The sequence below is a fragment of the Bombus pascuorum genome, chromosome 3 (assembly GCF_905332965.1).
Source record: "Bombus pascuorum chromosome 3, iyBomPasc1.1, whole genome shotgun sequence".
Taxonomy (NCBI): Eukaryota; Metazoa; Arthropoda; class Insecta; order Hymenoptera; family Apidae; genus Bombus; species Bombus pascuorum.
The window spans coordinates 3,241,229-3,262,662 of NC_083490.1; the positions used below are offsets into that span (position 1 = coordinate 3,241,229).

General features: G+C 40.5%; 1 protein-coding gene and 1 long non-coding RNA gene across 3 annotated transcripts in view; one reads left to right on the plus strand and one right to left on the minus strand.

Moving 5' to 3' along the window:
* Positions 1-5,870, plus strand: part of LOC132904791 (somatostatin receptor type 2-like) — a 71,168-nt gene extending 65,298 nt beyond the window's left edge. The window contains exon 2 of the mRNA XM_060955498.1: positions 2,548-5,870. Within this exon, the coding sequence (XP_060811481.1) occupies positions 2,989-4,263 (1,275 nt within the window). The 5' untranslated portion in view covers positions 2,548-2,988 and the 3' untranslated portion in view covers positions 4,264-5,870. The remainder of the gene's footprint in view (positions 1-2,547) is intronic.
* Positions 1-21,434, minus strand: part of LOC132904807 (uncharacterized) — a 124,270-nt gene that overhangs the window by 63,837 nt on the left and 38,999 nt on the right. The gene's annotated exons all lie outside the window — the stretch shown is intronic.

Below are 21,434 nucleotides of genomic sequence, written 5' to 3' on the forward strand. Positions count from 1 at the left end.
TGTTTCTGCAATCGCGCATCGACTTAATTCCACTTCAACGGAGTTTAATGGAAAACGAATCGAACGATCGACTTGAATGCTCCTTGAAAATCTTGACGATCGAGTTGGACGAGAAGGAGATCCTTTTTTGGTCCCCGATTATCTCGTAGTTCAACGCTTTAACGAGGATTTCGGCGAACTTTCCGTCGAAGAGGCGACCAACGAATAATATTTCAGCGCAGCGACCCGATGAAAACACAGATAACTCTTTCCATTGGATATCGATAATGACTCGCGTTTAATGAAACTGGAGAAAACGCGAAGCGAGTTAAACGAGAATGAGGTTCTCTCTTTTCCACGAACAACGCGAACTTTCCTCGTAATAATACTCGCGCCCGAAACGATAATGACGATCTTTCATGAGCGAACCATCGTGATTTTCAAACGAGACGTGCAATCTAATTTGCGAGAGTAATCAAAGCAAGGAATTCGTGCTGCTGATTTGAAACTTCGACGATCATCGTTTCGTTGAATTATTTCAGATAAAATCGATGGATAGTCGAGGCGCGCCAACGTTGTAAAGCATTCGAAAGCATTAATTGGAAAAGTAACGTTAGCTTCTTGCACGCTAACTTGCTACGGTGTTGTTATTTCGTCCAATTTTACCATTACGATTCTCAGCCACTCGTATTTTTATCAAAAAGCAACTTCCGAATCAAACGAACTTTACCTTTCTCCGAGTCTTTGCAATTTTTCGCCATAAGCTCTTACCTGTTCTCCGAGTTCTCGAGCAAAACTCTACCAGAGTCGATTACGTCGTTGCCTCGTTCTAAAAAATTGCAAATCTGAATCTTGCAACTTCTAAAAGCATCAGAGTCTCGGGAAACAGCGATGGATTGGTCAAACGATCGTGCGAAGCGATCAACACCAGTGTTCCAACGCTTTTACCAACGGATCGTGCGTAGTCGCTTTCGCTGCATTGAAAATGATCCTTAAACATTCGAGCGACGAAGAACATCTGGTGCAGTTTCGCGTCGAGTTCTCGAGTTTCTCGAGCCGCTTGTTCGGCTTACCAGCGTGGCGAAAGCCACAAGCTGTGGTTGCCCGAAACGTTGAACTCTCAAGTCACGAGTCAACTCGGATCACCGTAATGTTCCTCGCAATCTAACCTTCTCTCCTTGTTCCAGAGTTGTCAACAGGATTCTCGGTTTTCCGTGCAGCTATCCTGTTCCCAAAGATTTACGTTTCATTTGATCAACAAGCGCGTTGCTAGGTTTATTTTGGAAACAGAATGACCTTGGAGAGGTTAATCCTTAATTTATGACGTCGATGAATAATTTATCATATAATACAGCGAAATTATGAAGAAAGTCAGTAGAAGAAAACCAAACTCAAAAGTAGAATTCGAACGAGAGCTGTGAGAAATATTTCGAATCGACTACTATCGAAGAGTTTGCCGAACGACAACAACAATTGTAGTGTAGTCGTAGTTTGTCTAATTAGAGTGACATACAGCAATGTTTTAAGTGTTTCGAACGTTCCAAGAGGTTTAAGTAAATTCCACCAAGTTCTAGTATCTAAATCAACAGTTGTGCTGTTAGGGTTGTTTGGATAGAGAACTGTCTTAGAGAACTAGAGTTAAGTATAATATGATATAGCAGTGTGTTTCTGTATAATTGGAATAGAATTTAATTAGAATGGAATACGGCGGTGTTTTGGGTGTTCCAGTTTACTCGCTCACATTTGTTTAATTTAACGTCTCGTGCCAATTGTACAACAAACGTGTTGCGAATGCTTTCGAAGCTTTGACCGTAAAAGGATCGTTATATATATATATATATATATATAATATAGGGCAACAAAAAGTGATAATTATTTACAAATTCATGCATATTTACTTTTAGGTGCATGTTTAATTAATTATCGATTATTAATTATGTAGCACATTCAAATGATTAATGTTTGCAAGCGTGCATAATATTGCATATTTAATTGATGAAATACGAAGAATTTGGTATCGCGAGCTATCAAAGATTAATTGAACTGTAACGATAATTTAACTGTAATTTTACAACCGAAATAAAAAATTATACTGGTTCGTAAACTATATAAGAGACTATACTTATTTTGTCAGATATAATTATTGGAAATACTTGGAACTTATAATCGTAAGATCAAACTCGTATTACGAAAGCAATAAGAATTTGAGATGGTTCAAACTTCTCGATCACCTTCTCTTTGAGACACACCCTCCATCGATTCATCCGATGAAAGCAACCGGTGCTATACACCACACAAATTGAGTCTATTGTTGCCAATAATGGGGTTGAAATTACTCGTCGAACCCTTGCCAACGAAATCTTTGTACTGCAGATCTAAAAAATCCTCAGGACGCAAAATTCAATCAGAAAGTTTTCAATAGCTTAGCTCGCTCTCTGTCCGTATCGAAACCGCTCAAAGACAAATTTAAATTTAATTTGTATAAAGAAAAAATGCCGGAAGAAACGTCAATTTACGCTTGAACATCGTGAAATCAAAATTGAAAAACGGTGCTTTCTTTTGTTTCAGACTCGCGTGCTCGGGAGGAAACGGGAGAAGACGAGCGTGCAGCGTCGACTTCCGAGTGATCGGGTGTCCGGAAGCGCAATCGTTTCACGGCTGACGGAATGACGTCGGATCCGTCTCTCGTATCGTCGTCGTCGGCGCAGCGATCCTTCGTCTACCCTCTGATCCCCGACAGAATACGACGAACGCACGTTTAATTCCTAAAAGGCGGTTCATACATTCGTATCTCCCCTAAAGACGAACAAATCTCGTGAAAAAGAGAAAGTAAAGACTGTCTCGATAATCTTTCTTCGTGCCGAGTGATCGCAGTTAGATCTCTTGAATCATCAATCGAAAGCCATCGTGCGAATAATCTCCGGGAGAAGATCGTTCGAGAAAAAAGTAAATTTACGAAGGGGCCGAAGATCGTTCGTTGGACGAAGAATCTAAGACGGCTGGAGCAAAATGAACGCCACGATAATAAGCTACGAGACGACGCCGAGCATGACGGAATATCCTCGCGTGATAAATCAGGAGGAGTCGATGATCCAGAATTGCGAGGCTGATCTGCCGATCGTCTCGCTGGTCAATCAGATTCTCTACTCTATCGTCTGCATCGTTGGTCTTCTCGGAAATACTCTGGTGATTTACGTGGTGTTACGGTTCTCGAAGATGCAAACAGTGACCAACATGTACATCGTGAACCTGGCCATAGCGGACGAGTGTTTCTTGATAGGAATACCTTTCCTGGTGACCACGATGAGCCTACGTAGCTGGATCTTCGGGAAGATCATGTGCAAAGCGTATATGACTACGACCAGCATCAATCAGTTTACCAGCAGCATCTTCCTGTTCATCATGAGCGCCGATCGTTACATCGCCGTGTGTCATCCGATATCTTCGCCGAAGATTCGTACGCCATTCATCTCCAAAGTGGTCTCTCTAACAGCCTGGGCCACGAGCGCTCTCTTTATGATCCCTATATTTCTGTATGCCAACGCGATGGAGTCTGATAAAGGAATCAACTGTAACATCTACTGGCCAAACGATCGCGGAGGCCACACTACCTTTACTTTATACACGTTCATCCTAGGCTTCGCCATTCCACTGATTCTCATTCTGATCTTTTATTTCCTCGTAATCAGGAAGCTTCAAACGGTCGGACCAAAGAACAAGTCGAAAGAGAAGAAACGATCTCATCGTAAAGTGACCAAGTTGGTGCTGACAGTGATCACGGTGTACGTTTTGTGTTGGCTGCCCTACTGGCTGATGCAAGTGGCGTTGATCTACACTCCACCCAAACAGTGTCAGAGCAAGATCACGATTACCAGTTTCTTACTCGCTGGCTTCCTCAGTTATAGCAACAGCGCGATGAATCCTATCTTATACGCTTTCCTCAGCGATAATTTCAAGAAAAGTTTCTTGAAAGCGTGCACTTGCGCCGCTGGAAAGGACGTGAATGCCACGTTGCATATCGAGAACAGTGTATTTCCACGGAGGAACAAGGCGAACGCTGAAAGGCTTCAGTCGAATCGACAAGCTACATCCGGTCAATCGAGGATGGAGCTGGAAGACGAAGACGCCGAGAGAGGATTACTGATCAGCAAAACTTCCACGACGACGGTGACCATGACGTCACGATCGAATATTACCATAGGCAACGAGCCGAGAGATCAAACGCAGAGAGAGAAAGACGCGATGAAAAATGGAACGCAATTGACATTGTTGACGCAGGTGTAAAGAATAAACGAAGAAAACGAAGATAACGATTCAACGAAATGCGAACGACGGGCTAACGACGGCCTCTTAATTTTTTCTTTTCCTTGTCACGGTGACCAGACCAGACGAACTAGGATCATCGTGCAAGATGAGAACTGATTTTAAGGAACGAAGAAGATCGATGCCGTGGAACGAATTTTCAGATAACTTTAGAATCGTCGAAACAGCGACTCGATAAGATGGTTCATCGAATTTTTGCTACTTTCCCTCGGGATCCTTGTACCGAAGAATCTGCTCCAAAATCACGTTCGTGTGTCAACCGAATGTAAACGCCCATTTCTGTACAGTTGTCTCGTTCCATTCCTTCGTTGTAGTAGCTGGTTTCGAACATTACTCTCAAAAAGGCTGGAACATCACTGGAAATCGGTCGAGGAAGGAGGCCGAGCATTGCTTGACCCGTGACGCACGTGCCGCCATTACTCCTCTCGGAGAACGGGTCAAGAGCGTGGTCATTCCGTTTAGTTAACTCTACACGCACGCACAACAGCCGGGAGAATAAACGAATCGTCGATGAGTTTGCCAAGCGCAGCAACAGAAGCGCTATCGAAGAACAGAATCCCTTTGATAGAATGGCTGTTGAAGAGGCGAATCTTATTTCTGTACAGAATACCTTCGCTTGAGAGATCATATGAAATTTAATGAAATTCCATTGGTAAATAAATTAAACGAGAAGAAAAGCAAGTCAAATCTGTACATATTATATTCATATACTGTAGTCGATCGATGTATTTATCGATTAACGTCGATGGTTCAACGAAAGGAAAAAGCGAATGGTTTCCGTGCCAAAGATTTCAGCGACACGTTTCTCTCTAGTAAGAAGCACGACGATAGTGCTTCAATGTCTTTACGAACGAGTCTATTCGATCTACGACTGAGAAAGATCGATACAGCATGCCTCGAAGAAGAGAAGAACAAGTTGCCTTGGAGACTCGCGGTTGGAACAGCTTTCTTTCGTATTTTCTTGCTTCCTCGATGTCTCGTTCTATTATTTCGATTTTTATTCACCCTCTTTTCTTACTCGTGACAAGACGCACATTGTGTGGAAGAGAAATCGTGGCGAAGATCGGGATCAAATTGCTCCAAAGACTGTCGCAAGAAATCGTAGCGTATTTTCGTGATTTATCGCTGTATTTCCGATCAGTTTACTTTGTGAAAACAACCTGTCCATCATTTAGAAAGTTAAACGTTTCAGAACGTTCAAATTGAAAAATACATCGTGGACGGAGACTAATAGCGAACGTTTGACAACGTGTTGCGTAGTTATGGAAATTTGCCGCTTTTATTAGTCTTAAAACTAAAAGGGAAGAAAACTGTCGTTGTAGTTCGAGTTTGAAAAATTCTTGTATACGCGCACGATGAGGAGAATACGAAGAGAACATCGTTTCGTCATCCGATGATGGACAGTGTGTTCGTGGATCACGATTCTTGCTTGACTTGATCGAACCTTCGAGACAAAAATGTGTATTTCAACAACACTAGAACTCGATAGTAATTTGAAAAGCGTTCAATGAAGTCGAGCAACGAATGAATCGACGTTATGACCGTCAATTGTCGTATAAAAAAAATAAGACGGGAAGAGGAAGAAAATTGTTAGTCGCTATCAATTTTCTCTATCAAGTTGTGTAAAGTAAAGTAAAAGTTAACGCGTGAATGTATAAAGTTTCGAGAGCTGATCATAAAGATCAAAAGCTGCCTTCGCAAGTAACACGTTGAAGAATCGAGATGGCAATGAAAGGACGGAATCGTGTTTAAGGAACGTTGGTCTTCAATAAACTAGCGATATAAGTAGCGAATAGTCGCGCTGATTGTCCTACGTTTGCCTTTCAATCAGTATATCTTTTGAACTGCGAGGAGGTTTTCATTACTACGCGTCGTTCTATGGCACACAATTATTCTGTTTCGCAAATTTAAAAGTACGATGCTTTTGAACCTCGAGTTATTCTTCTTCTGAATGTATCTACCTCGCGAGGGATGAAATTTTACCCAAGAAAAACTAAATTTCGCCGACTGGAAGATTCATAAAATCAGACTGAAATTTGAATTTCAATGTATTCTAATTTCCGGGATACTCGACGAAACAGAATCGATTCATCGCTTCTTGCGATTCAGAAATTTTACAATTTTTAAAATCTTACAGCGAATATCGAATTTTACTTTATTCCAATTATCGTCATCTTGTCACTTAAATTAAGAATAAATTACCCAAGTGCTATCACCGTTCAGCTATTAAAATAGAATCGATTCGTCGTGGAAACCAGCTCGAGTATAAGATCTGATCAAGCTAACAACGAAACTCATTCTGTTTAGAAAGCACAGTAGCTACAACAGATACACGCACAGTTTCGAACGGGGCCAGTCGTGAAACAAGCTTCAACGTATCACATGCGAGCACAGTTCGTTTCAGCTCGTTAATTTCAGTCTACACACGTGCTCGTAAAAGCCGAGAAACGAGCACGAGTGCAGATCATTATGTGACCTACTCGTAGATAGTCCCAGCGGGGATGCATTTAAAAAATGAACAGGAGCAACGTAAACGTCGTTGTAAAAATACTTACTCGAAATTGCGAGAACGAACGAGAACATCGCGGCGTTCTCGTTCAGCGAGAACAGTCGGATGAACGAGATTGCGATCTCGCGGTGAGAAATTTCCCTTTCTTAATTAAATGTCGAACAAACGTTGATTATCGGATCGTCGATACGAACAGGTTAAACGATATATCGGGGCGAACTTGTTGAAAAGTGTGTAGTCGATTCTCACGGGTTCGCCAACTGATAGTAATTTCTTGCAGTCAACATTGGCAACTTTATACCACGGATGGTCTTTATTTGACGATAAAAGCCGGCACGATACTGCGAGGATCTTCGAGAGCGTAAGTTAAATAACGGAAGCACTCGAAACACGAGCTGGGAATTTTCGAAGATTTGCTTAAAAAGCTATCGAAAAAGCTTCCGCCTACGGGTTCCATAATCGATTTTGCGATAGGAATATGAACATCGATCGAGCAGTTAACTATACGGGATATTCGTTAAACACTGTAGGTAAACTTGATCGATTATCCAATATCTTAATTTCCGCCAAAGTAAAATCTCAATATTTGAAACGATTTGTTGCAAAAGAGATACAATATGCCGCGGAAGATAATCTCGTTTTACCAACTCCCTCTGAATATTCCCGCGCGATCATCGGAATTTCCAGCGTACAGCAAACAACAGGTAAACGCAAAACGGTAATTCAGGTTGCAGAATCCAGGTAAATACAGCCGCGCTTAACGGATTACAGTAGTTGAGTACCTATCTGTAACAATTAGAATCCACCGTCCATAACGAGATGAAGTTCCCTGCTTAAATCATTACGCGAAATCTTGGACAGATTAACTAACTTCTGTCTGTCCGACGCCGCGCAATTTGTCCTTGCGATAGAATAAAAAAAGGATCTGTTTCGCGAGCCTAACGATTTCAAAAAAGCGGAATATTCATATTTTTATAATCGATATTATTTCTAAAAAATCTCAGTCTCTCATTCCACAACTATTTATGCGAAAAATCGCTAAACTTTATGTTTTTAGACGTCTCATAGAATAAAAAAAGGATCTGTTTCGCGAGCCTAACGATTTCAAAAAAGCGGAATATTCATATTTTTATAATCGATATTATTTCTAAAAAATCTCAGTCTCTCATTCCACAACTATTTATGCGAAAAATCGCTAAACTTTATGTTTTTAGACGTCTCAGGGTGTTGTACTTCCTTAAGAAAATAATAGAATTATTCTATGTTTCTTTTTTCTTTTATCACTAAGACACGGAATATTCGATATGGTGAGGTATAGTTTCGCGAGAGATGAACGATTAGGTGTACGTGTTCTACGCAGAAAACGAACGACGGTTCGGAAAATGGGATGAGAAGCTTGCCGACGAATTAATGTTAATCGCCTATGAGCAATTAGCGTATGCTAAAGGATTGTGAATCGGGCAATCAAAGAGGAAAATTTCATACCGGAAATTTATTCCATGACATCTCGTACAAATGTAAATATCGTCCTATCGTACAATTCTCTATGGCCTTTTATTTTCACGAACATAGCTGCCACTGGAAACCGACACGTCAACGGTGTTTCTTTGTCTGTCGAGAACGACCCATAAATCACAAGCGAACTACGGTGATTTTCTCCGAAATGCTACACTTTCTGTCAATTTTACCATTCGCTTTACCATTTCGTTTTATCATTTCTGCCGCGTAAAACAGATAACTGTTTACGAATTACCTAACCGTATTCGAATGACAAAATGGTCACTCGTAAAATAACAAGCTTAATGTCGCAGGGTTAGAAATTAGGTACAGAAGAACGGCGAGAAAAACAACGAAACGCTTTCACGAAGAATTCGCTTTAGTATCCTTCGAGAGTGTCTTCGGTCGAACGTATGTCCGCAGTTTCCCATTTCTTTCACGCTGTTTATTTATTATTGCTGCCGTGGCTTCGACAGGGTTCCTTCCACACGAGGCGTGGTAATACCGTATCCTGATCTCATAACTTGCTCGATAAGCCCGATAATACCTTCGTATATCAGCTCGATAATGTTTCTAATAGCCCTCTAAAGCAGTACACGACACGTATTACACGATTTTTCAAGGGAACGTGTTACCCGCTGTTGATTTTTATAACTTCTCCACGCCAAGTATCACCGTCGTTCGACAGATTTCCAGATGAAACGCGTAACTGTATCACCGAACGTATTTTCTGGGTTCTCGTGAACGAGTGAATTTCGAACGAACGAACGATATCTATCAGTGGAATATAGATGTTTACGGTTGGAAATTTAGATGCGTAGAGATACAAATCTTTATTCGAAATTCGTTCTTTTAATTCTATCTGTAAAATCTTAAATTTGCACGAATACTCGCAGCCTAATTACGATCTGCTAAATTATCGTACAAAGGAATTCTAATAACGAGAAATTTCATTTTGTTTCTAGAATTATTGCGTTGCGTTGTTATAAACCAGGGCAAGGTGAATAGTTTGCCGAAGATATAAAAAATAATAACGTGAAAAAGAAAACTAATGGCTGTAAATATTTAGAGCAATTTCTTTACAGAATCCAAGAGATGCTTGCAATTTTCAACGATTTCGTGACACGATGCACCATAGCGGAGGTTGTTTCTTCGAGAGAATTCTAGATGTTCATCCTTTGGAGACATCCGGTTGGAAAATACCGCTACTTCGGTTCGCAAGCAATATCGCGCCACTTTGGAAGTACTCGGGCGTCTAAATTTATAGTCCTGTGTACGCGAGCGGTGTTTCTTTTCGGATCTCCAAAACGAAGGGCGAAGAAACTTCTTATGAAACTTAAGCACACCGGCTGAAAGAGTTTACCCTGCTTCTGAAATTTAAACATCAAAAAATCAAAATTTTAATTTAAAAATCATTGTGAGACAAGTGGAATTTCTTTCGCTACGAACAAACAAACGCTTTCTATGGAACACGAGTACATCGCTCGGAAGTACATGAAAGCTTCGAAAAATAAGAACCATTGTAAAAAAAAATGTTTTCGTTAAATTTTTCGAAGTCGACGAACAAAATAATCGTTTTGGCGCACGCAATTTTTATCGCGAAATTGTATAAAACACTCGTTGTCGCGAATTCGCTCTTTCTGTACGAGAATTGACGGTATATCGTAATAATCAAACGTATTCTACTCGTGAAATTAGAAATAGACGCTCGAGAAGTCTACACGACGCGAATCAGAGACGCGAACGGTCATTTTACCTATCGAAATAGACAAAAAATGAGATTAGAATAATCGAAGAATCGTAGCATAGTTAAAGTTTCAGTTCGCGGCTACCCAATTGTGTTTTTCTACTCTTAACGCGTTGCTCGAACTCGAGAAAAGAGAAATTCGCTCTTTCCGTGCGAGAATTGACGGTATATCGTAATAATCAAACGTATTCTACTCGTGAAATTAGAAACAGACGCTCGAGAAGTCTACACGGCGCGAATCGGAGACGCGAACGGTCATTTTACCTATCGAGATAGACAAAAATGAGATTAGAAAAATCGAAGAATAGTAGATTAGTTAAAGTTTCAGTTAGCGGCTACCCAATTGTGTTTTTCTAATCTTAACGTGTTGCTCGAACTCGAGGAAAGAGAAATTCGCTCTTTCCGTGCGAGAATTGACGGTATATCGTAATAATCAAACGTATTCCACTCGTGGAATTAGAAACAGACGCTCGAGAAGTCTACACGGCGCGAATCGGAGACGCGAACGGTCATTTTACCTATCGAGATAGACAAAAATGAGATTAGAAAAATCGAAGAATCGTAGCATAGTTAAAGTTTCAGTTCGCGGCTACCCAATTGTGTTTTTCTACTCTTAACGCGTTGCTCGAACTCGAGGAAAGAGAAATTCGCTCTTTCCGTGCGAGAATTGACGGTATATCGTAATAATCAAACGTATTCTACTCGTGAAATTAGAAATAGACGCTCGAGAAATCTACACGGCGCGAATCGGAGACGCGAACGGTCATTTTACCTATCGAAATAGACAAAAATGAGATTAGAATAATCGAAGAATCGTAGCATAGTTAAAGTTTCAGTTCGCGGCTATCCAATTGTGTTTTTCTACTCTTAACGTGTTGCTCGAACTCGAGGAAAGAGAAATTCGCGAAAGAATCAACCCTCGTGTAGAAAAATTTTCTTAAAATCTTCAAAGTCCCTTGGCCGATTCACGGAAAAGAGAGAACGAGAGAAAAATTCATAGATTGGAATAACCATCAAAATATAACAAAAATACCATTTCCAGGCAATGTGAGTTTTCCAGAATCATATCGTTGAGATGACGTGCATCGAAGCTATCGAAGGTATGTGGCGGTCACGGGTAATTACATTACAAGGAACCCTCTTACCAGAGAGAAGAGAAGTACGGCCAATGGGTTCGCTTCCGTCGCGGCGCTATCACGTTACGAAGGCTAAAATAACGCGAAAGGAGGCGTAACTTTGGTGCCGGTCGGTCGTTACGGTCGTTAAGCGGTGGCTGGCCCGCGGAATTCCTATTTAATATCGTTAAACGAAACTGCAATCACATTTAAATTTTAATGTCCGGCGTTACACGGTATACTACGAGGGCGGAACGTTTAATCGCGATGCTTTTATACGGTTAAAAGCGAGACGGAAAACGACCGTAATTTGCTAGTCGAACGGTACTCCAGATTAAAACAAAGTCTCGTTCACGCTGAACGCTAATAGTCAGAAAACGCGAAAGAATAGTTTTCTTCTATTTATTCTCATTATCGCGCTCTTTCTATCCTAAACTTTTCGCATTAAGGATGTATTAACGTCGATACCTTTAAATCGTTTAATTAGTTTCTAAAAATGAAGAAGGTTGAGTGGATGTTATTCTTTCTTTTCTCTTTTTTTTTTTTGCAATTGTTTTATCGTACATTGCGATACTTAGAGCGAGATTGAAATTCGTTGGCGTTCAAATGCAGAAATTGTAGAATGGCAGATGAACGTAGGCGTTGACGATCCTCGCCTTCTCCACGATAATTAAAATCCTCCAGCTTTACGCGTCGGATTTAACGCCACGGCATTACCAATGAAACGCGATGTTACGATCACCATTGCTTTCACAGAGACTCGAGGCCGGTCGTAACGGGAATACAAGGATGCTCATTCACCGCGATCCTCTTATTCGAGATTTTCAAACAAACAATGGGTTCGAAGCGATTCTATGTAGGGGAACGTTGATTATCAGATCATCGGTTAACGAAGACGCGGTTGATTCCTAGCAAGTAGAACCGAAACGCAAGAAGAAATGACACGATAATATCTTTATTTATGGATCAAAATTTTTCTACAGAAATAGAAAAGTCGTAAGAAAAATGAAGGAAATCAAACGGAATATTCCAAGGTTCTCGACGTTGATTAACAGCAAGCGTGCGGAAAACGTTTGCGGGATATTCTTACACGATTTCTAAGAAATCAAGGACTTGGTCCAGATCGGAGAACCGTTGCTCTGACGTGAATCAATCACAAAGAATCATCACCGCTTCCGATTAAATATCTCATCGATATAAAATTGCCTCGTAAATTTCTGGGAAAGTAATAAACGCTCGTATGGGAATCGACAAGATGGATTCGAGAAGATTTTCGAGATACGACGCTTATCGTGAAATCCGTATGGCTCCTTTCCACCGTTTGATCTATATTTCGTTATTTGAGAATTTGATGGTCCATAAAATTGAAAAGTCACGTAGATCAAAAGCGAAGAACGCGCACGCGACTATAGATTTTTAAATAATTACTTTCCCTTACGATTCGTAACAGTTCTTAAACAAATAAATAAGTTTGAATTTTTCAATTTTCTCCCGTTAAACTTTTTTCATTTATCTTCCTTTTCGATCACGTTTTCGGTTCGAAGCTACGTACTTTAGGAAACTCTGAGAAATTAGCCGAGAATTCTCCAGGGATACGAAAAGAGGGCACGATAAAGAGAAAAGAGATCACGTGGTTCGTTTTGGTTCGCATTTACTTCGACGTTCGCGTTTGGAAAACACGCGGCGCGTCTCGATTCGTACGGTTCAAGGAGCAACGAATGGGAAGACGAGGAAACGGATACGGTTCGTCGACGATTAATTCGCCACCTACACTGTTTCGCATACGGTTCACCGCGCGTTTTCGCTTCTTTGATCAACGATTGCCTGAAATTCCGTCGGAAGATAATGGCAAACGAGGAACGCGAGAGGAGATTCGAACAGAAAACAATGTTTCTTCTTCTCTTTCGAAAGAAAAACTTTCAAAATCAAATTACCGTTTCATTGATTTGTAACTACTTCGTACAATCTTCGTTTTCATTCTACTCGCAGCGACTCTGACTTTTATTTTATTTTAATCGAGATTTATTTTAATCGAAGTCAATTTATTTAATCGACCGTGGAATCGAATCGTCGATGATAAACCTATGGAAATGGCGTACTCCGATCTGCTTACGGTTTTCTCGTAACGATGGTTGACACAGCGAGACCGGAAGGATACGAAGTCGTGGCTATGTTACGCAACCAGATCGTGTGACCGCTTCGTGTGCTCGAGTGTTCAGCAAACTGCATGGACTGTCGCTAACTTGTGAAACGAGGGAAACGATATAGCAGAAGCTACATACGAAAATACATAGAGATCCCATGGATTCCAAAGTCTCTGTTTGGCGTAAAATTCAAGATCCAAGTTATCGAACAGAAAACTCTAGCCGAAGTTTGTCGAGCGTATAGAAGCAAATTCTCCGGTTTCGAAAATCGATTCGACGACTAAGTTGAAATCAGAACAGAGAGGAGGATCGTTACACAGATGCAACGACAAAAATGTCAACGATTCGCTTGATTAATCCAGCGTCATTGACTTTTTCTTTCGAAACTAGATTATCGAGTAGATGAGATTCGGATCATACATACATATGCTGATTACGGTAATCAGACTCGTCTTCCGGTTATCACTCGCGTGAATTTGCTTGCTACTTGTTATTCCGTTCCATCGGAAGTTTCTAAATGGAATGACGTTAACACGTCCACCGTGTCATGAAAACGAGAATCTTTAAACAACGGATATTACATTACCTTCGAACCTCTAACGGCCGAGCTGGTGCGTTCCTATCGCGTTTTCACCAAAATTCCCGATGAAAATCGATTTTACCGCGCGGTAACGCCAGTGTCTGCCTCGAACAAAGATCTACTTTGAATTACAGATCGTGCCATGATAAACAACGATGTAAATCATGGACGATCTCTTTCCACAAATTTGTTATCTATATTTTCACATCTAATGTTCAATTTCTGTCGTCAAATTTCTCATAAACGTATAAATATTCGCAATCTCGAGTTTACTCAACTCGACTGGTTTCTTTGACCATTCGTTTCTCCATGAAAGTATGTAGCCATTTTCTAAAAACGCGTCAAGCGCCAGCAACTCGATCGTACTTTCCTTGTCAGCATTTTCCCGGTTCGGAAACTAATTAACGCGAAATGCACTCAAGACTCGCTAATGGGTCGTTAACCGCCCTATTCGACTTCGTTCGACGACCTACCCTTTAATTTCTGCTCGTTGACGATCTTTTGGCGCGAATTTTCGCGCAATTATTACTCGACAACGAGGTATTCCAACAATTTTCCAACGACGACCTTGTGATTCTCGATCGGACGCTTTCGAACAACGAGTGAATGGATCGATGACGGCTTCGTGGTCGCGCAAACAACTTGGAAAATTAAGGGAAATTGAAAAACGAATTTTACCTGTTATCGGTTGACGATAATGCCTATTACGATATATCGATCTTTGTTGAAGTGATCGTCACTTCTGAGAAAACTCTACATCTGGTCTTCGGTTTCTCAACCGCCTAAGGTCTTCGAAAGCGCATAGACAAAAGAATGCGTCGAGGAAAGACCATAAGCGGTACACGTCCAACGTTGGTTTAGGCAGTTGTTTCAGTCTCAGGGTAACGTTGCTAGCGAGAGGATCTGGATCGGCTTACATAGTACCACATATTTTGTAATTTACTATTCACAATATATACACTTTCAATACCTTGCAGTTTGCCCACGCATTTCTTTAATTCCATCCACTGAATAACCTTAACAATCTTTATCCACGCTCGATCGAATTCATTCCACGAGACAGATGCAAGGAATAAAGCAGAGACGGCGACAGAACGTCCACGTAACGTCGAGCTAATGTTAATGTCGAAACAGCGTTGAAACGATGTTAAGCGATCAAATAATTCACAGAGATCTATCGTCACCGTTTAATCGAAAATTGCACGGTCGCGAGATAGTTATACACGCGGTAATTATCGAGCTCATTGCGTATTCGATGATCAACCGTGACGTTGATCTGTTAAACTCGTCAGATGTAACGAGATCATGTTGTTGTAACATCGTGCGCTGCACGCCCCTAACTTCCACTTAGAAGCGATCTTTCCCCTTCATTTATCTTTATTAGAACATCGAAGCTTCTATCGATAAAACGTTCGTCCGAGCTTAAATGGAACTACCTGTGACCTTAAATGCAAATCTTCTATTACGATATAATATTTGACGGATGAAACAAATTTTCGTACATAGTCGCACCCGTAAGAACATGAATTTGCGTAAAAATCCGCCAAGGATATTTCAAGAGTACATTACGCTATGTTCCGTTTCTACTACGTTTACCGTGAAACAACGTGTTCGCCTCGTTATCGGCTTCTTTCAAAAGTTACTTTTTCTTCGAGTAAATCGATGGAAAACAAATTTCAAGGAAGCTTGAGCGCTCGTAACGGTGCATCGAGTGCCACTTGAATGACGGAAGTAACGATCTGTGAATAACAGATACCTTCCTGCGTGGAATTCGTTCGATCCGTGTCAGCGTGTACAAGCTCGATGGTAAATGGCCGAGCGAAACTATCAATCCACAACTGTTTTAATGAATTAAAAAACACCAGTTTCGTTCTCACGACGAACGATCGATCTTCGATGAACATCCGTCAAGAAGCGAGTTCCTGATAAAACTTGGAACAAGGTTATATCGGGAGGACAGCACCTGACTGACGCGAACGAAGAAATGTGTCACAAGGTTGGTTCCGATATTAATTGGCAACCTTGAACAAGTCAAACGATTTATACGCAATAGTTGGTTGAGTTTAAAGCGTTGAATAATCGTGGAATTTAATTAATTTTCGTTACGATTGTTTCGATATTCTCTTGGAACTTGAGCTGCGACAGAGAACTTTAGCTAACGTTCCAATGAAGCGTTTCCATGCTGTCAAATTTTGCTAGTCGTATGAAATTGACAATTTTCTAAAGTTTCAGAAATCACAACGAAGATTCTAGAACACGAAGCTTCCAACGATTAAGTTTTATTCTACGTCTTCGACCTATTTGTGGATATAGAACGACATATATATCTATACACACAGAAGGTTTTACCAAAAGTATTTGCGTTTAAGAGGAACAATGGAGTCGTGTGAAACAATAATTGGCTCTTTTTGCACGAATAATTAACCCAAATTGGAGAATGCATTCACGGAAACTATTAAGCGAAACAATTGTAGCAAGGATCGTCGAGCGAGAGATAAGACGGCTTCCGCAACTAATTGAAGAAGTTGTCGCGTTTGAAATTATTTATCCCATGGTGTGTGGGTAGTTGGTAAACCGACTAGAACGTTATTTGTTTTCGGCATGGTGGTTCCTCGCTGTCGTATTCTCACCGGGCTGTGCCAATGCAAATGAGAATTTCCTTCGAGAGGCAGGCGGAGAGGAGTTTCACCTGAATTTTCGAATGCGAGCTTTACGTAAGAAGCTGAGGATTTGCGGGCGCGAGAACGTGTCCGCTCTTTCTTTCTTCCTCTTCCCAGCGATTTTTATAGGTCACGAGTAAACCGCAGCTACTTTGTATGACAAAGTACCCTTCAGAGCCGGATACAGTCTATTCGACAGCCGAGAAAACAGGCTCCATATCGGGAATACTGGCTCGTCGATGATACGAGAACGAATTTTACGATGCCACCGACCAAACAGAAATAAATATTCTATGTGGCAGTAAAGATCCTTGTTCGTAATATTGACGGTAGATAAATCTCTCTTCGTACGAGTGTTTCTATATTTTTCATAAAGAAATGGAAAAATAAGGAGGGAAATTGTATAAAGATCTTCGATACACAGTTGCTTTGCTATCGAATACAAATTTTCCTTGTAATACACGCGATTAGTAGATATCGATTTAACTATGCAATCGCAGCATCCATTTCTACGTATTCCCAATACACAAACGACGAAATATCTCGACTTTTGCGAATCGTCGATAAACTAGAACAGGTTTGGTAATGATAAGAAAAATTCCGTGACAAACGGTGTACTCGAAGGCAGGTTAGAAATTCGAAGCGAACTTGCTCCAACTCGACCGCAATTTAATTATCACTTCCGGCCTTCGATTTTCCCACTGCGACAACAACTTGCACCGCAGCGAAACGTGACCGATTCATGACAAAACGCGATCCTTCCGCGCGAATAATTTTGTCCAGGGCTAACTCGATCGCTTCGGGTACGGCAATTAAACAATTAATCCTAATGCGGCCCAGGGTATAATTAATTCGCGGTCGAACGCGCGAACGATCAGATCGCACGGTCCAGTGAATCGTGGTTGGTAGCGGAAACAGTACAACCCGTGGTATTTTCCAGTTCTCGCGGTCCGTCCGGATTCTAGCCACGTTTCTGCCATGACCGACTCTCGGAATTTTCTAGAAGGAATGCGAATGCATCACGACGAAGCTGAGCAACGGATGCTCGAAATTCCGTGACGTGAACCAGAGTCGGTTCACAAACGCGAGCTTTTGCGGAGAACCGCAGACACGCGACGAGTCCAGATTTCTTGAAACGATCGATTCGTTTGAAACGTGCTTCTCGCATCAGACACGTCAGGTTGCTCCATTCAACGACCTATGTTTAGGCACGTATAGTCGTCTGGAATATTTCCATTCTATTCGTTGTCACTTGTTATCCGTCAGTGTTGTATGCAACGAACAAAAAATCGCAACAAACTTAGAGAATAAATATTTACCGTCAAGATTTCTCGTATCATCTAATGTCAGGTACAAAAAGTATAGTATAACTTTCGACGAAGTATTTACTCGAATGAAATTTTAATTCGCGTCTGATTAAAGTAAGTGTAAATTACTTCCGTTCTTTTTCTAAGACACATTTTTCTTGTCTTTTTTTTTTAAAGAAAGATGACGGTACTTCTTTCAAAAATTCATAGGTCCACGCGTATTTTTATAATTTTTATACCAAACAGAAGTTACTCTAAAGTAGATATTTATACGAAATACGCCAACTTTGGTATTTTTCAATTAGCTAGCGATCTAAAAGAGACTAGTTTTGTTATGCAACTCCTTTTTAATAACTTTGATAAAATGGTTAAAAGATCGTATCGACTTCCGTTCGTATCGACGACCGTGCAACCTTCATAGCGCATAGAACGAATGTCACGACTATGTAAATTGTGTGCGAAGGAGCGAGCGATTATTACGTCTGATTTAAATTAAAGAATGACTCACTGAATCTAGAACGTTTATTCTGAACGTGACTCTCGATAAATCTCTATCGTATAACACTCAATGTCACCTTCGTCGCTTTTCTCGATTTACTCGAAAGTATGTTGTACTTGTAAAATCAGAATCAGCGCAAGTGTACATTAAGATACATACATCGCTGTATGAATCATAGACCGATTAATCGTATAAGCGTAATAACCAAACTATGTGGGTCGAAGTTTAAGTTGAGTTTAATATAAATTTAATCGTACCTTGTACAGCATCTAGCAATGGATCGTACGTGTTTAATCACATCGATGGAAACACAGAACCAAGATAAGACTCGATATTTCAAAAGGAAAATCGAAGAAAGAAAATGAAAGAATGAATGTGTAACTGCGATGGTTAGCAAGGGAAATGACCTAATATAAACGATTGTAAATATATCTCGATGTGTGTGTGTTCCCTGTGTGAGATAAATCTTACTTCCATATGTAAATTACAAAGTTTATCCTGACTTAAGCTGTTCTACTTGTTTCCTCAGTCATAATGCATTTTATTTGCCGATTCATTGGATGATTCGTTCCTTCTCTACTTTGCCAGAGAAATTACTTTTTAAACGTTATGCATAATAGAAACTACAATTTCAGTCTAATTTGATCGAGAACGAAGATACTTATCGTTTGATTAATCATAAAATAACTTACTAAGATACAATGCTACGTATATGTTGATAGGATAATTCGACGATTTTGACGAATACTTTTGCTGTTCAACGAGATGACAAAAACCTGTTCAGAATGAAAGATAACATCATCGAAAAAAGTCATATGCATCTCGATAAAATTGAATAGACGGAAACAGAATGGAAGAGGCTGAGGCAAATTTGCTTCGCAAGACCATCGGCTTTCCAGTCAATGAAGATTCATATAACGGTAACTTTAATCATCTCCAACCCTGCTTCGACACGATGAAGTACTTGTTACATAATATCTGGCTCGAATTAATTCGATCCCGAACAAGAAAAATAAACGTTTGCCTCGTTCAATTTAAGTTTTTTTTTTTTTTACGAACAAATTGGAAAGATAGCAGGAATGACATTGTGAAATTACATACACAACCAGCAAATAAGAAAAACTATATAAAAATTGAGAAACAAAATATCACCATGCAGCGAAGCGAACAGAATCTCGTCGAGTAGAGACGAAGAGTCAGCGAAGGTCTTCCTCGGGAGCTGATAGGGTGAGAAATATTGATCACTTTCATTGAACTTCCTTTTTTTTCTCCTGCCTCGCTTTTCTTTTCCCTCTTTGGTATAAAGAATGACGCAGCATTTCCGCAACGATGCAATATTCCTCTGGCAGTTTCTTGGCTACTTATATTTATGTAAAAGCCAATACAGTTCACCGGTTTTACGCAATAGGATTCTCGGTTTCCTTGAGAAGTAAATACAATTGTCCTGTAGCTACGATATTCAAATAACGTTACAACCAGGAAGCCGATACGAAGAAAGATCGATAGAGCAGGGACAAAACACGACCAAGCGATCCACCCCTTTTAGCTGCCCTTAGTGTCGCGTTGTTAACCTTCGAAAGGAAATTTTTTTTCATTGAATTAGTGTCAATTAGCGGCGGAAGGAAAGTAGTAACGTTTCCCTTTCTTCTCTTGGGATTACCAAGAACATAATTGAATTCGAGACTACCCGCAACTTCTTCGTCCAACGCCATTCTTTCCATTCTCTTCCTGTTTTATTCAATTTGTTGAATTTCAAACAGCTTTTCCGCTAAACGACGAAGAGAGAGGCTAAAAACGGAGGCACGTGGACGTGTTCGAACAATCGACGTCACATTTTACAAACAAATATATTATGTGTATTGTACGAAACATTTTTAAATTTCATGATTCGCTCGTGTATCGTTAGGGTGCCAATGAAATTGCAAAATGTTTCATATAACAAGAACACGAAAGTTTTCTATGGCGAGTGTCGAATACTTTCGCGAGTCAGTATGTTTCTCGATATGAATCTTCAGATGAGCCGAGAATGGCGGAAATATCGAAGTTGATCCCTTTGTTCCCACTGCGTCTCTCGCTTTTAAGCCTATTTGCCAGTCCATTTACCAGGCAACCGAGTAGACGAGAAAATTCCCAGGGCAGTGAATAACGACGGTGAGAGAGGAAGAGGACAACGTGTAATACTTTCCAAGATGAAAATTCGCCACGCCTTCCTTTTAAGAAATACCTGACCTACGGACATGGTTTCGTCACTGTCGCGTCTTTCTTTGTGTCGATAACTGGCTAGACATTCGTATATTTAACTCGACAATTTTCGATGTTCAAGTTTCGATATTGCAAAACTATCATAGAACCAAATTCTACAAATTACAAGTACGAATTATAAAACGCAAGTCTATATAACCTACGACCTATGATTTGACGATTTGCCAAGAAGTTAATTTTTTCATCTCTGTACAGTTAATGTCGGCGATACTTTCTCAAAGCGATAGCGAAATATTTCAGAAGCGAATATCCAATTTTTATGCCCAATCAGTACCGTATAGTAATACGAAAAAACAGGGTCTGGCAATGTCAACAGAAATAAGTCGCTTTTTCGGCACCTATAATTAATTGGCTTGTCGTCGTGTGTGTATCACACGCGAAACATCGGCGGCGTAATCAGCCGAAGCACGCTTTTAAACTTAATTACGAGCGTGTGCATGGTGAAATCGCATTGTAGAATCACAACGATTTTTAATCCATTCCTTTCCCACGGCTGAAAAATTTCGATATATCGTAACGGCGAGGAAAGGCGAAGTAAAATATTTTCGCGCTGATAATTAAATTCGTCGTCGGGCGACGCGTTCGACGACCTCGTTTCTCATTACGCCTTTCCAAATCCACCGGCGCCAATGACACACCCCTGCTTCTGTGTGTACTTCCAGTCTTTAATAACTTTAATTACGAAGCCACCTAACTGACGGCCATCAAATTTCGTCACTGGGTACTATGAAAGTTCGCGCCAACATCCTCGCGCTTCGTTATTAAATCGTGGAACTTTGTCTTCGAGTCGAACGACTAAAGAGACTCGTTGT